Raw genomic sequence first — 14,522 nt, 5'->3', positions numbered from 1 at the left:
ATGGAATGTGACATCCTAGAAACAATTTAGAATCAGTAAAGTGCTGTTCAAGGATTTTTCTGCAATGGCTTATTTTATGATATTGAAAGATTGAGCATCAAGTCGCCCGGAATAACAGATTTCAATATGTAGTCTTAGTTGGAGGATTTTTTTAGATTGATCATAAAAGTGTTAGAAATAGTAGATTTCAGTAAGTAAATGAGTTAGTCTAACTTTGAGGATTTTTTGAGGGAATCGTTGTGGAATTTAGTTTTGTGAAAGATTGAGAACTGTGGATTGGCATCTGCTTAAAGACTGAAAGTTTGAGACTTATCGGAAGTTTTCAAGACTCAAAAATTTGGACGGAGTTGGAGCAAAGAGTGATCTGCTAGAGTGCATGTACACTTTAAAGCCCCTTGGAGATCTGTATGTGCGGGAAAAGGTCAGTTGAAAGATGAAGTTAACTCGTTGCAATCGAATACACTGAGCGACTGCCCTGATTAATTTCGAAACCTTTTAGACATAATTACAAGATCAAGGCTGGCACCGGTGGCTTGTGCGTATTGCTCTCGCCTTTCATCAACGTGACTGCATGTGGTCCTGGGTTCGATTCCCGGCTGGGGCCATATGTGAAGGTGTTTTCTTCCGGTTCTCAGGTTTTCACTCCATCACAATTAACTCTGACGATCTCCAGCTGTGCTCCGTGGTTAAACACGGGTGGTCTGGCGGCTGCCAAAGGCGCCCTCGTGCATTCGGCTCGACCTCGTTAAATATGCTTCTTTCGCATTTCAGCCTTCCGACGGCAAGTAAGGATGTTTCACCTCCCCCTTTTATTTTACTTCAGTGAGTGCTGGTGGGCAGAAGGCCGCAGTTCAACATTTCAGATAGAATATCCAAAATACTCTTATTCTAAGTAGGCACTCCGAAGCCTGTCGAACACGGGCATGTCAGTAAAGTCTACTTACATATAGGAAAGTATTGTTTCCCCACTCTTTATGACAGTTGAATGGTGGAAGCATGTAAAACCAGTCCGTACTTTTCTCTCCTTTTGTCACCGGTTTTGTCAAAAAAAATATTCACACGTGGCCTACCTATAGTGCGTGGCACCAGGGATTTACATTTCATTTTCCCCTTCTGATGTCAGACTATAACGACCAAGTGACCCGAAATGTCACCACTAATGTTCGCCTAATCAATTATCGTAAAATTACGACAATGACGCGTGATCATGTCTCCACTTGACGTCACTCGTTTTGTTTTTTTTCATTTGGGTTGTTGTGCGATTAGATCCGGGAAAGAGCCAACACCCAAGGTCTCGTTTATTGCTTCCAGTTTCGATTCTTGACACAAAAGGGAACTTATAATACGCCTTTATAGCTTAGAAAATTACTGATTAAAGACCCACGAGGCGACATTTCTCTCGACCTTTCCCAGTTTAGTTTAAAAGGCACGCATCGGGAAGGGAATTTCAAGGTGTATGACGTAATTTTTCGGGTATTGGATGGATTTCATATGAACAGTAACACGGGCCAGCACTTCCAGATGCACTTGATATGTGGGCACTTAAGGGTGCACTGAATCAGTTATGCTCCATTGAAAATAGTGTAAAATCAACCAAGTCTGGAGCCCCATGGCAGACAACTGAAGTCCCTGATGCCTCTCAAAAAAATATGCTGCTTGGTCCTTCAGATTTCATTTGATTTTCAATTTTATTAGGTTAACAAATGAATTTTTTAATTATCCGCCAAAAACAAACTCACCCCCCAAAAAGTCAGCGTTCTCAAGTCTTCTCAGCGGCCATTTTTCAAATGACATCTCTCACCTTCCTCGGGCTCTTCTGACTAATTTTCAATCCCATTTTTGTCTGCTTTGCCCCCAGATGGGTGCCCCTGAATCTACAGAGATGATCCCGGGCCATACTGGCACAATCCCACCATTTCTTGGCCCAGACAGACCCCTCTTTTCGAAAGAATCTCTGGGGATACTTTTTGTGCGCCTTCGCCTGGCGGAGAATTTTCCTTGAATTGGGACACTGCAACCTAAAATGAATGTAGGCCTATTGATTACGGGCAGTGAGAAGACCACAATGCTTTGGGGGTCGGTAGCCGTGACGTATTTCCACCACAACACTCTGTGCGGGGCTCTTGTCCTTTCCGGGCCCAACGCCCAGCACTGAACGGGCTGGCCGGGCCGAACAAGGGGGACCACATGCCCTCTGGGGTCGATCAAGCTTTCCAGAATCTGTGAAGGCGGGTAATTCGAATTTTACTTGCCGTAACCATAGCGTTTCAATTGCAGCCGTCTGTGACCGACGAGCTGGTCTTCCGTCAGTGATGTGGGGAGCCCCTTTTTTGTTGATCGACAGTCACCAACTGAGCCCGAAGGGCGGCAGTTGTCAGGTGACTTTTAAAGAAACCTTCACGCGGATTATGAACCTGTTTCGATTCCTTGGTCAGCCAAAGCATTCGTGCATGCACATTCCCTGTATTTGCCAACAATGGCTTTGTTTCGTGACATACTCCTGAGACTGATGACGTGTGTAAAGAAGGCTCTTTTTATTTAGCAACGTGCTGGAAAATTTCTGGGGAATATTGCTTATGAAAGAAGTCCCCAGCAGTTCTGTAACTTCGACACCGAAAGTGTGACAGGCGTCTTAACTGACACGAGTAATACATCCTCCAGATTCAATAAAAGCTATTCTTTATTTTTAGACTCTGTTTTACACGATTGAAACAGCACATCACAAATAAATTCTGTTTTACATCAAACTTCAAGACGAAAAAATAACTTAGAAATTATAAAATAAAGTTCCTCAATATAATTATAAGCCACGTCCAGCGTGAAAGACAACACATCTTTGTTACCAAACTTACAGAGTAACTGTAAACGCACAAGATTACGGAGTTCTATACACAGATACGTTATAAAAAAAATTCAATATTACAAACATAAAATTGGCCAATTTGGTCATTTTTAAAAAGATCTGCTTTAAATTCGGCCCACGACTATAATACAGCGGCTTTCTTCAACTTTGGAATTTTGAAGGCAAGGAGCGATTTTTCTGCATACAAATGGTTTAGGAAAGCTAGAAACTTGAAACGAAGACAATTTTCTTTTAAACAACAAAATGCTCAAATATGGCCTAAGTTTGGCAATATTTCTACAGCGACTGAGAGGTTTGTCTCGGCACAATACAACTTTGCCTTGGAGAAAACGTTTAATCAATTTGGTGGTAAGCAAAAATATCAGGGCACCGAGACATGTAAGAAACTCTGTTTCTATTTCATTTGACAAGTAATGCATTGGACAGTCTAATGTGCTCATGGACTAAGACAATACGAACAGGCATGGGTCTAGTTATGGTAACGAGGTCAGAGCCTCGTTCCGTTGGTACCTCTGCAAATTTGGCGAATTCGTACATTCAACCGTATTGTGGAAATTCCCCCTTTTCACGTGACATTTTTGCTTGTCCCCACAAGGGGAAATGCGAGTGAAATACTATCTTAAAACAAAACAAAAACGAAACTGCTTTCTTGCGCTTCTTGTTCCCTTTTTACTCATCTCTTCCAGGCGATAAAATAATGCTGCTTGTTTATCACATTCTCTTATCAAGGTATCGTGTTTTCTGACGCCGTAAATTCCGGACCCATTCTGTTTCCCTCTTCTTCCCTTACATCCGTGTTAACCTAACGACCTTATTTATGTCAATGTTGGACGACCAAACAATGTAATATATAATCCACTTTAAGTCTCATAACTTCAGCTATCTTTCGACTCATCAACTAATATCACAATAGTGTTTATGAACAGCTTAATGGTGACGTAAGTTTGAATGTCTGACGGGTATTAAAAAGTTTGATTTACATGCATGTTGCCAATATCCTTCACAATAAAAATGTGATACAAAAATTAAAAACAGAACAGTCAGGAAACACTAACATCAAGCGAAAAACTTTGCCAGTGAATTTGACGGTGCTGTTTAAGAAAAATTTTGATTTGTGTTGTTTGGAGCTGTAAACCAAGGCGTCCCAAACAGTCAGTGGCAACAAAATTCAGATTTGGTGCTCTTGCGGGGTCGGTTTGGTTTGGGGGTTAGAGCAAAAAGGAAAGACTATAAAACAAATGGGTCTACAGTTTATGCTCGCATATAAAACTTTGTGCAAGGATTGGCTCTTTTTTTTCTCGGTATATGAGCAGGCACGGCTAGTATCAGCGTTCATATTGGTGCATCGCAGCCGTGTCCGAATAAACATGTAGGCTACGGCTTGAAATTGCACAGAAGTCTACAGCAGTGGCTGTGCAGCCAGTTCCCATACAGTCATGCCATTTCCAGCTCCACCCAAGTGATTTGGACGCGGCTATACACTCGGCAATGCGGAAGGACTTCGTGAAAAACTGAGAGTGGAGGAGGCGGGAATCCGACGGTAAATACCCCTCTAGAGTTATGAAAGTCCCTGCGTGTGAGTGTTATACCTCTGTGTGACCCTAAAATCCGGGGTCAGGACAGTTCCGAAACTGATACAAGCGCATCCGGAATGAACAAAAAACATGTCCAAGTTCTAAACAGGACCTTCGAGCCAACTCACATTTTTACAAAAATATAATGTCATCTTATCCTGGCAAAAATAGTTCTCTCTCTCCTTCTTTTCCTCGAAATGTTTTGAAGGCACAGCCTTTATTTACAGTTCCAAATGCCTGTACCGTTGTTACCACCCTAATTAAACGATACGCCACAACAGCCAAATTAAGTTATTTACAATACTTTTTATTTATGGAAATCACCATAGAAAACTGATGTTGGAAATGAACAAATTCTAGAAAGCAACCAGACGACTGTAATTTCCAACTGAGAATTACAGAATTCTTACATGAAAAGCCGACATATACATGTACACAGCAGTTTAGACGATCTTGTGTACTTTCGACCAAATGCCCACCTAACCTGCCGACCTGCCAAAAACCGCTGGTTATTTCCAAAATATAAACGGAACCTTTATTTACTAGACTTAATTCAAGTCGGTTGTTAGTGTGTCAGTCGCCATAAACGACTCGGCACATTGACGTATGTAACTTATGCGTGGTAATATGCCCTAGCTTGCTGGGATTTGTAAAACAAGTAATTTCGCCCGGAACAGCCGACTTGAATTAAGACCAGGAGCCCTCGGGAAATCGTTTGAAACTTTGGCCGGACATGGCGAGATTGACTGATCGATTGATGATTGGTTGAGCTATCGCGATTTAAAGCTAACTGTTCAATTCTGTGCGGCTTAGGGCACAACAATTGGTTTGGTCGTCGTTGGTGAGAAAACCACAGCTGTGGGAGTGTGGATGGGCATCATGCCAGACACTGACACAGGTGTACCGGTTAGTCCGTTGATAATGGCGGGAAACTGGAATGTGTTCATTTGGGAACTCACAGACGGACTGAGAGCAAGAGGGCTCAGCGTGCTCCAGAAATGGAGTGGTACCAAGGGCGTGCCGCTCTGGCCGAATAAGGGGCTGGCCACCATGATTGGTGTTCCGGGCAAAGGGGTGTGCGGTCCGCCGTAGCACGGCACCGTCAGCCCGTTGTTCGTGGTAAGAAAAGACGGGCTGGACGAGGACATCTTGGTAGGCATAGTGGTGGAGTAAAAGTCACTCTTAGGCGTCTGCAAGGTGGTGATGGGTAGGGGCTTGGGCCTGTTGGTCGAGCTGCTGGTGACCGTGGCGGTGCTTGGGGTGCAGACGGTGGTGAAAGGCCGACCGGTACTGGTGACCAGGCTGGGCTCGACAGTCAGCCTTGCCTCCGAGCCGGCTCCGCTACCTGACGGCATGGGCCTGGGGCTGGCCGTTATCCTACCGTCCTCGCCTCCTCGGTGGTGATGGTGACTGCCGCCGCTGCCGGCGATCAGCCCCGCTGCCGAGCTCCACTGCTTCTGTTCCTGGGCTCCAGGTTCCTCGCGGTCCTCGCTAGCGTTGTGCTTTTTTAAATTCAGTGCCGTCTCGTGCGTGTCAGGGGTGGCGCGCTTGGGCGATCGTGCCAGCGGACTTGGCACGTACCTGGGTGACTCCCGGTGATGGCGGTGGTGTTGGTGGAGCTGGTGATGAATGTCGGCCGGACTCTTCCTGCCTGCCGTGGTCACCGTGATCCCCGGGTAGCTCTGCGGTCGCGCGGCCGTCGAGGCCGCCGCTGCTGGGGGCGGCCCGTCCAGCGTCTCCATCTTCACTCGGAATGGGATCTTGTTCTCCGTCTTGACGATCTCCGGGAAGGAGACGAACTTGTAGACAAACTTCTGACCCATGACCTTCTTGATGATGTTCTTGTCGTAGTAGTAGCGAAGGGCGCGGCTGAGCTTGTCGTAGTTCATGTTGGTCTTGTTCTTACGGAGCCCCCACATGCGGGCAACCTCCTCCGAGTTGTTCAGCTTGAACTCGCCCTCGTTGCCGGTCCAGGTAATAAGATGGGCGTTGTTCTTATCCATCAAGAGCTCCAAGAGGAACTGCCATAGCGTCACATTGGCTTCCATTCCTGCATGGCAGAGAGCAACATAATCATGACTGCTAAGCTTGTGAGGAGCTAGGCCAAGAAACCGCGCTGACTGACTAGATCCAAGTCAAAGGCATTACGTGAATTCTAAACTGCCCCGCCAGAAACAGGGACCCAGATTTTCCGTCCAATCCCCACGAGATCCTATAACTTAAATTAAACCTCGGATTAAGGGTTCAACTCGTTATTAGTCGTAAGCATGGCTTTCCTAGTCTTGATCAGTATAGAATGTATTTAGACATGATCTTTTGTCAGGTTTATTTCACTGGTTTTCCTGTAGGATTACACGTAGGCCTACTTCATTCTATAGGGTCAACACTGTTTTCCGCTGAAACAAAACGTTGTCTGACCAACACCCCAACTCGATTTTGACAGAAATATTGTTGAATATCGGACACATCTTGTTAGTGTTAATTCAATTCGAGACCCCCTTGTTATTGATGGCACTGTCCACAGTGAATTTGTTTTTGCTGCCGATGCTGATGATGAAATCGAAACTGAACAACGCTGTGACTATTACACAGCATCTTGTAATCTTCTCGGAGATAAAAGCGCAAGTCATCCGTCAAAGCCACCTGACTTTAAAGGCAAAAGGCATTTCCGGGTTCACGTGTCAACAGCCACGTGACCTTCAAACTGCGTTATTGGTTCATAAGTCAATAGCCACGTGACGCTCAATTCCTAAATTGGACAGCAGAGAATTATATCAGCGCCTTAGTCTGCCAGGCACACGAAATGATTCCACAATCTGTTCTCGGCAACAGCATGCGCTGCTTGCGACCCTATACAATTCCTACGGCACGTGATTTATTACAAGCAAAAATGGAGGCTCCAGAAAGGAAAGTAAACGTGCGGAAATCCTCATTGCTTTTAATATCCACTGGATCCTGTTTATTCCCCGCCTCACAAAGAGAAAAAAGAACTCGAAGAAGAAACTATATGAGCGCCAATTCCTGGCCAGACCCACCCAAAGACGGAAGTGGCTGCCTCATAAGCACCGGACTAATATATCCAGGGTCCCGGGCCATTCCTTCCTGTCCTCAACAAACCCGTCCCAATCATGTGCCAGGTACCAAATATGTTTATCTCTGGAAACAATATGGATTAGAGCCCGCGCAACAAACGGAATAATGCACATCCGATGACGTCATGGTCAGTGGATGAGTCAAAAAAGGTTCCTTCCGGCTTCACTAATTTTGATGGAGAATTGTACTTTCTTTCGCCCATAAGTTCCCTCCCTTTGGGAAAAAATGAGGCTAACAGCTATAAATAACCGTGGCAGAATGAGGGCGGCTGGAAAGATAATTAAACACGATGAAACCGCATGTAATGCATGTGCTGAACTGAACCATTCACTTGTGGAGAGAAATAATTGTATCTGTGTTCAGTTCCAACATGGCCGCCGCGCCCCCAAGCGGAAGGAACACGTCATGTATAATAAACATGAGGCCTTTTGGAAACCACTATTTTTGGAAGTGCTGTAAGACTAATCCTTCACAAGAAATCACAACTTATGGTTCAAAGAATAAAACATAATTATTATGTCATTCACATAGTAATAAGAAGTGCTGTAAAAAGTAGTATTTGTAGTTACACAAACATCGCACGCACAGTGTGAAGTATATATAGAAAGTAAGTAAGAACTGGTTGTGAATGTGCAACAGCGATTTCCGTCCAAGTTTGTTGTTTATTTTCACAGACATTGTGAGCAAGGGGGGGTACATAAGTTAAAATCACGATCTCCGTAATCATCAAACCGCGAAATCATTTTTTCCCGCACACAAGTCGCCCCTCTCAAGTGATTTGTGAGGAAAAAAACAGGACTAGAGAAGACCAAATAAGTCGGCAAGTTTTTCGCACTGAGTGAGCCACGGGCGAACATGCTTCTCCACGGGGATGAACCTTGAACTTACGGTAATGAAATATCACCGTATTTGCAATGAATCCTGACCAGCCCCTTGGGAGCCGTGATGGACGTGAACGGGCACGCTAGCTGACATTGGCATTCCCCCTCCCCAACAACAGTTCCATGGGTCAAGCTTGAATAATAATGAACATCGACCTTATCCATAATGATTTTTGCAGGCTTTATTTGCATCTGTTGTAGTATAACAATGGTATTTACACTTGGGAGAAGCATACACAAAATGCTTAATTACAAGAAACACTTAGATAAGTCAACACAAACGACATACTGAATGGAGAATCAAATGTACACCAACTGCGGCTGTAATGCCCCACGCTGTTATCACAAACCGGTAACGAGAGTAATGCATTACCTTGAAATATGGTAAAGTGTGATTCATTTCATCTCCGATATTTGACTCACTTTCAATGGAAAGAAAGGCCCAATGTACTATTATTAATGACACCGCCAACGCACCTTTGAGTTTGGTTCCAAGTCCGGCTGCAACCTGCGGTGTCGGCGTACCAGGCACGGTCGGCTGTTGATCCATGGGTTGGTCGGTCGACGCCGCAGGGAACTCAGACTTCACCGTGATCGGGGTGGAGACACGCCCGGGCCCGGGCTTATCTAAAGGGACCAGCGTGAAACAGGTATACATTATTTTCCCGACCGTGAGAAAAAAAGAAGGAAAACTGTTTGCTCAGAGTGCGCACTCCTGATAGGATACAGTGAGCCTCCTGTGTGTGGTACTTGTACACGACCTCCCCCTGCAGAGTAAAACCGAATATCTGTACCAGTCCCAACGCGGCAGCGGGTCCAATGCAATTATGGACCCACTTCCCGGTAGAAACCGGGCCCAGGCTGCACGCGGAAGCAAGAGCTCGCTGCGGCCCAGTGACGTTCGGGAAGTGATGTACAGAAAAATCCACTGTGCCTGGGCCCAGCCGATGTTGCCATGAAAAAAAATATATCACACGGCTATGTACGCAGTCGTGTTTCTGGTTTTGCAAGATCTCTAGTTACACTCCCTTAAAATAGCCACAATGGCAGGTCAAGTGATTGTTATATACCTATACTTTTGTCAAGAGCTCTGGACCTATAAAAACAAAACACTCGGCCATCGATACAAGATGGAAAATGTGACAGAAAAATTCCATGTGAAGAAAAAGAAAGTACAATTATGGACACATGGGTTACAGATAACACAATTTAATTACACTTAAGAGAGTAAACTCAATAATCAGCCAATGACCTGTCGAACATACATCAATACACCAACAACTGAAAAGTATAACTTCGAATTAATGACACGGAGTAAATAATAGAAAACAATCCTACCGAGACGTTTGATCACCCGGCTCACAGTTGATTAAAATTCCACCAGTGTGCTGTTTTGTAAGGAATGCCCTGTCAATGAACTTGTCACGAATTTGCAATCTTTTTTTTGACATGAACCGACAGGTGAGAACGCCAAATCGCCAGTGAAAATACTTCCTTGTGTATTTACTCAACGGGCAAGGTAGACACATCTCATTCACTAAATCTTGCCGCTTCACTATGACTCATGGAATATGTTTCCTTTTTGTCGGACCAAACAAATTCCACAGATCACGTCGGTAAAAGCAGCGTTACAAGTTCATATAGCCTGCAGTGTACATTTACATGTACATGTATACTTAACATGCACGGTGAACCATGTTCATGTACATGAACACAGATCCACAGTTAACCCCAAAATACCAAGAAACATCGTCATGAAAGCACTGGTCCCCACAAACAGTTTACAGCGGCGCCACTTTGAAGCTTCGCACGCCAAGGCTTGGGCACCAGGGAATGCCGAAATCCTCAATGCACCCCCTTGTTAGTGGTCCTTGACCCGATAATGACACCCCCACGATGATGTCATGGGCTCTGGAATGTTCAGAGAGGTTCCCCGAACAACCGCTACTGTGCCGTTCCGTATAACAAAGGGAGAGGGGACAACCCCGTGTGAATGCACACCATATATGGTGGGCCGCACAGGTAGACCATGGGTGTGCTGACGAAATGTTTGCATTAACTCTTTCGACCTGCGGGTACAGCTATTGTAAACCGTCACCCCACGATAAGTGCAGGTAATAGGCGTGCATTCCAGACAGAAATTCGTCATCCACAATTTGAGGGATGAGGCATTGCGAAAGATTCTAGACTATTCTCTTTCCCCTTTGCGGAGTCCCAAATTTTGCGGTTTCCCCCGACATTGTGTGACCCCCCCTAAAACAATAAAGTTTTGTCGAGAGCAACAAACTCCTTATATTTATCAACAGAGACGAGAGAAAGATCGCTCTGTCCTATCTGAACTTTTGAAAATATTAGCTCTTGTTTTATGAAGAAATTTGGAAATCAAACAACTGTAGATTATTAAAAAAAATATCCGTGGTACTGGAAATATTCCGTAATTAATTTATTTCCGATTGTTTTAATATTAAGGAGTCAAATTCCTGTTGGAACAGGACAGGACCGATCAGAACTCACCTTTGTTTGGCGGTGCAGCCTGAGGCTGGAACTGTTCCGACTGACTCGAAGCTGCGGGCTCGGCGGGTGAAGGCGCACGGGTGTTCCCGGTTAACATGTTGCTGATGTCACGGTCACGAACGAACAAAAAACGGATCGTCACACGATGTGTGGGTTTTCCCGCGACCAATTTCAAAATGTTCACCCTGTGATGAATTTATTAAGAGAGGTTAAAATAGAATTTTCAATTTATTTTCGTTTTTTTCCCCAAAGACTGTCTGTTGAACTGATTAAAAGCATGCAAGTACATGTATGTCCAACCGCACGAGGGAAACCGTACATGTATGAACCAAATCTCAACGGATAACATGATTTATGTTCCCAGTCATACCAAAAGTATTGAAACAAAAATATAGCTCAAGGTTTCTAACGCTGTAAAACGCGTCTGCACAGTCCAACAGACACACTGGCACATGAGGCGCTGCACACTCAACCCATACTACTTCATTCACACCCGCTGGACGGGACTAATTAGCATAATTGCCAGGACAGTGATAATTTCGCAATGACGTATGTACGGCTGCACTGAGATCGATGTGCGCATGTACCAAGGGCACGCATCAATGGATAGGTGTTGCGTACATACTCCCAGTACCAGGTGCTGATGATTACAAACTAAGCCACATTCAGATTCAAGTTGGGATGTGTGGGAAATTCGAATGGGATTTCGTCTGGGAATCTTCATTTTCGAGTACGTTTACACGACAATCACATTGGTGATAACCTCTCCTGTGATGATAGTTGCATAACAGTTGTACGATCATCTTGTCAGACATTGACTTATTATACCGTGATTAATTCATCTACTTATTGAAAATGGGCATTCGCGACTCATTCACGTCACTCGCTAATCGTAAGTGGGCGTCTACAATCACGCTTAAAGTGCGCGCATATTTACCATGCATCGATCAACGATAGATTTAACATTCAAGTTTCCCCCCATGAGTATCCATACGCATCAGTCTTGGGCGACTAAATTCCCCCTTTAACCAATTACAGCAGTCAAATTCATTTGTACCACGAAGAAGTGAGCAAAAAATAAACTATGGCTGACTGCTTCAGAGAGGCGAACAAAAGCTCTAATAGTTTCATCCATAAAATAGTCCTCTGTTTTAAGATACATTTCTCAGACAGCAGGGCAAAGCCAAGTTGTGCGTACTTGCAAGTCTATTCTTGTGGATTCAAAAGGGAAAAATCAATGCTCGAAAAATAACATTTTACACTGAAATCTATTTTATATTGTCTACAATTTTGACTGGCAATATTTGTCAGCAACCATAAAACGAAAATACGATGATACGGATGCAAAATGCTACAAAAGTGCAATTTATTTACAGCAAATCGAGACGCGATTGATCTAAAAAAGCGGCATATGCAATTTTATTAAATCGAACAGACGAAGGCACATGGACACAATATGACCTGTACTCTAATGGAATAACTTGGAAAGAGCACATGTGCATTACCACCACGCTGTGTTTGGGCAGGCCATTTTAATTAAGTAAAAACACCTGTCGTTTTGGGATCAATTTACAATGAATATTGCTGAGGATACCCCCATATGTTTGTTAGAGAATTGGTATCCAAAAAAGGGATTTTCCCAAGTCAGAGCACCAACTTTAAAAGAATACCTTTCGCAGAATATGAAATCCAAAGGGTGAAAAATCACACATTAAAATCAAACAGGAAAACCGGTATTTTCCCCATTCCGGCCCCTGATGAAACTTTCCCAGTGAAATGAATGTAAATCTCGAGTTTATTACATGTAGTCAGATTCAAACGGGCGCACATGACAATCGTTTGGATAATGGTAATTGTCCCAATTCCCCGTAACAGCTAGCTACAGGGGCCCGCGGTACCAAAAGCGCAAACCCGGATATCCGGTATGCGGTACCCGGGCGGGAGGCTCGAACTCCGTATCGCCGAGCCTAGATAAAAGAAGACACGCCGGCAGTTTTCTTTATGGACCCACCACCTGTTGCACACTCGGTGTGCTACAAGTTGATAAAGCACGAAGGGAGACATCACGTGGCAAACACTGATTGAACACATCATGTGCACAACTCCAGATAAGGGCAAAATTTACAGTACGGTGATTTCATTCTGAAAACAACAGTGCATGGTTAAATCACTTCCTCATAATGCTTATCGTGTTATTCTTAACTATAACTGTACTTCCTTTTTCGCGCGAATGCTTAGAATCTAAGTTTAGCGACAGCAGTGTTGTATTCGAGGTCTTTTCCAGCGCAACCACTATTTTCTTTGAGTTGGTACTCATTGAAGCCACTGTGACATGTGCTGTAAATTAGCATTCACAACGTTTGAAAGGTCGTCCCCTATACATTACAATGCCCACTAATTTATACCTCAAGTTACACTGGAATCAAGCAAGAACGGGAAGTAGCTGACCTGGCGATACGCGTCCGATTTCAATTGCATGGTTGATCTATGTTTGCTTAGCCGTAATAATGGAGTCACACCCTCATAATTATAATTTTGAATAATAAGCATCAGAAGAAAAGAAAACATGGACAGCCCAGGATCGTCCATTCGTCACAGAAAAGCATTGGAGTACCGGGGAGAACTATGATAAACAAGTGCTGATAAAACTTTTCGCAGCAGCCGCACTCGCTTATTCGTGGTGTTTACAGTTCGCCAAACAGACTATGCAAGTTTTACTTTAGCCGAGGAGGAAAGAAATCTGCATCATAAAATTTTACAGTGCAATGGAATGACTCACCCTGTAGGCTGTAGTCGTAATAGTTACACCGTTACGCTAACTAGACTGCCCCACGTCCGTCCAACTCAGCGATGATTTAACTAATGTAGTTGACACACACTCGTCACAGATACGCGGTCGTGTGACAGTCCGCGAGCCAACTCCGGCTCGAAACCGGAAGTACGTTCGGGGAAACACCCTATAAATAGACTCGGCCTGCCTTGTGCGTATGTGATGACGTCAGAGCCCGGCGAGCGGCGGCTCGTGATCGCGAGCAATCCGAAGTGCCAAAACGTCTGGTGCCCATCAGAACTGGCCTTATCGTTGTCGCTGCTGGAGACTGGTGGCAAGACTCCATGTGTCACCTGTGCATGGGCGGTAGACTTGTTCAGGTAAACTTGGGGTGGTTTGCTTCAGCGGAAGCTAGGGCCAAAATTAAAAACCAGTGGAAATACACTGCAAATACTTAACATGTATTCCCGTAAAATACTTATATCTAACCAATAATTGCCTTCAATGATGATCAAAGGTTCTTTTTAATCTGTATTTGCAGATGAAAATGGGAAACACTTGATAGTAGACTGAAACGAGTTTATTAATACTTGCGCACAAACCCGATCGCGGGGGGCATTTTGAAATGGTCGCCCTTTTGGCCAGGACTGTTCTAGCAGGTTTATGCATACATAAAAGGAACGGGGTCCCCTCCGGACTCTTAGGAGAGGATCAGGCACCACTCTTGACGTGAATCAAGCAGAGCTTTCTTTGGCTAAACTTTTCAAGGAAGCGGAAATTGTCGACGGAATTGACAAAGGGGGCCGTCCGCAGTTGGGCATATCGCT

The 14,522-nt window shown here is 44.4% G+C and overlaps 1 protein-coding gene across 5 annotated transcripts; it reads right to left on the bottom strand.

Annotated features, from left to right (window-relative positions):
• Positions 1 to 2,656: 2,656 nt before the first annotated feature.
• Positions 2,657 to 13,855, bottom strand: LOC110983681 (uncharacterized). Of its 5 annotated transcripts, none has more exons than XM_022243131.2 (4): positions 13,705 to 13,855; positions 10,926 to 11,110; positions 8,889 to 9,038; positions 2,657 to 6,487 (listed from the first exon to the last, which is right to left on the bottom strand). In XM_022243131.2, exons 2-4 carry the CDS (start codon positions 11,020 to 11,022, stop codon positions 5,247 to 5,249), a joined length of 1,488 nt encoding a protein of 495 aa, XP_022098823.2. In that variant the 5' UTR covers positions 11,023 to 11,110; positions 13,705 to 13,855; the 3' UTR covers positions 2,657 to 5,246. The 5 variants fall into 5 exon arrangements, with proteins under 5 accessions (XP_022098823.2, XP_022098822.2, XP_022098824.2 ...); XM_022243130.2 differs by lacking the exon at positions 13,705 to 13,855 and adding an exon at positions 11,336 to 12,022; XM_022243132.2 differs by lacking the exon at positions 13,705 to 13,855 and adding an exon at positions 11,296 to 11,435.
• Between the last annotated feature and the right edge of the window lie 667 nt (positions 13,856 to 14,522).

The sequence above is a fragment of the Acanthaster planci genome, linkage group LG04 (assembly GCF_054643075.1).
Source record: "Acanthaster planci isolate LZ-2023a linkage group LG04, COTS_SCS, whole genome shotgun sequence".
Classification (NCBI taxonomy): Eukaryota; Metazoa; Echinodermata; class Asteroidea; order Valvatida; family Acanthasteridae; genus Acanthaster; species Acanthaster planci.
Note: the sequence above shows the minus strand (reverse complement) of the source record. Positions and strands in the feature narration are given on the sequence as shown.

What these genes read in the sequence shown, in the direction of transcription:
- LOC110983681 (XM_022243130.2), bottom strand. Translation starts at nt 11,379, where the DNA reads ATGTGCCAGTGTGTCTGTTGGACTGTGCAGACGCGTTTTACAGC. An exon ending in GTGCAGACGCGTTTTACAGC is followed by an intron (nt 11,111 to 11,335) that starts GTTAGAAACCTT and finishes AATTCATCACAG; the next exon opens with GGTGAACATTTTGAAATTGG. An exon ending in GGCTGCACCGCCAAACAAAG is followed by an intron (nt 9,039 to 10,925) that starts GTGAGTTCTGAT and finishes TGGTCCCTTTAG; the next exon opens with ATAAGCCCGGGCCCGGGCGT.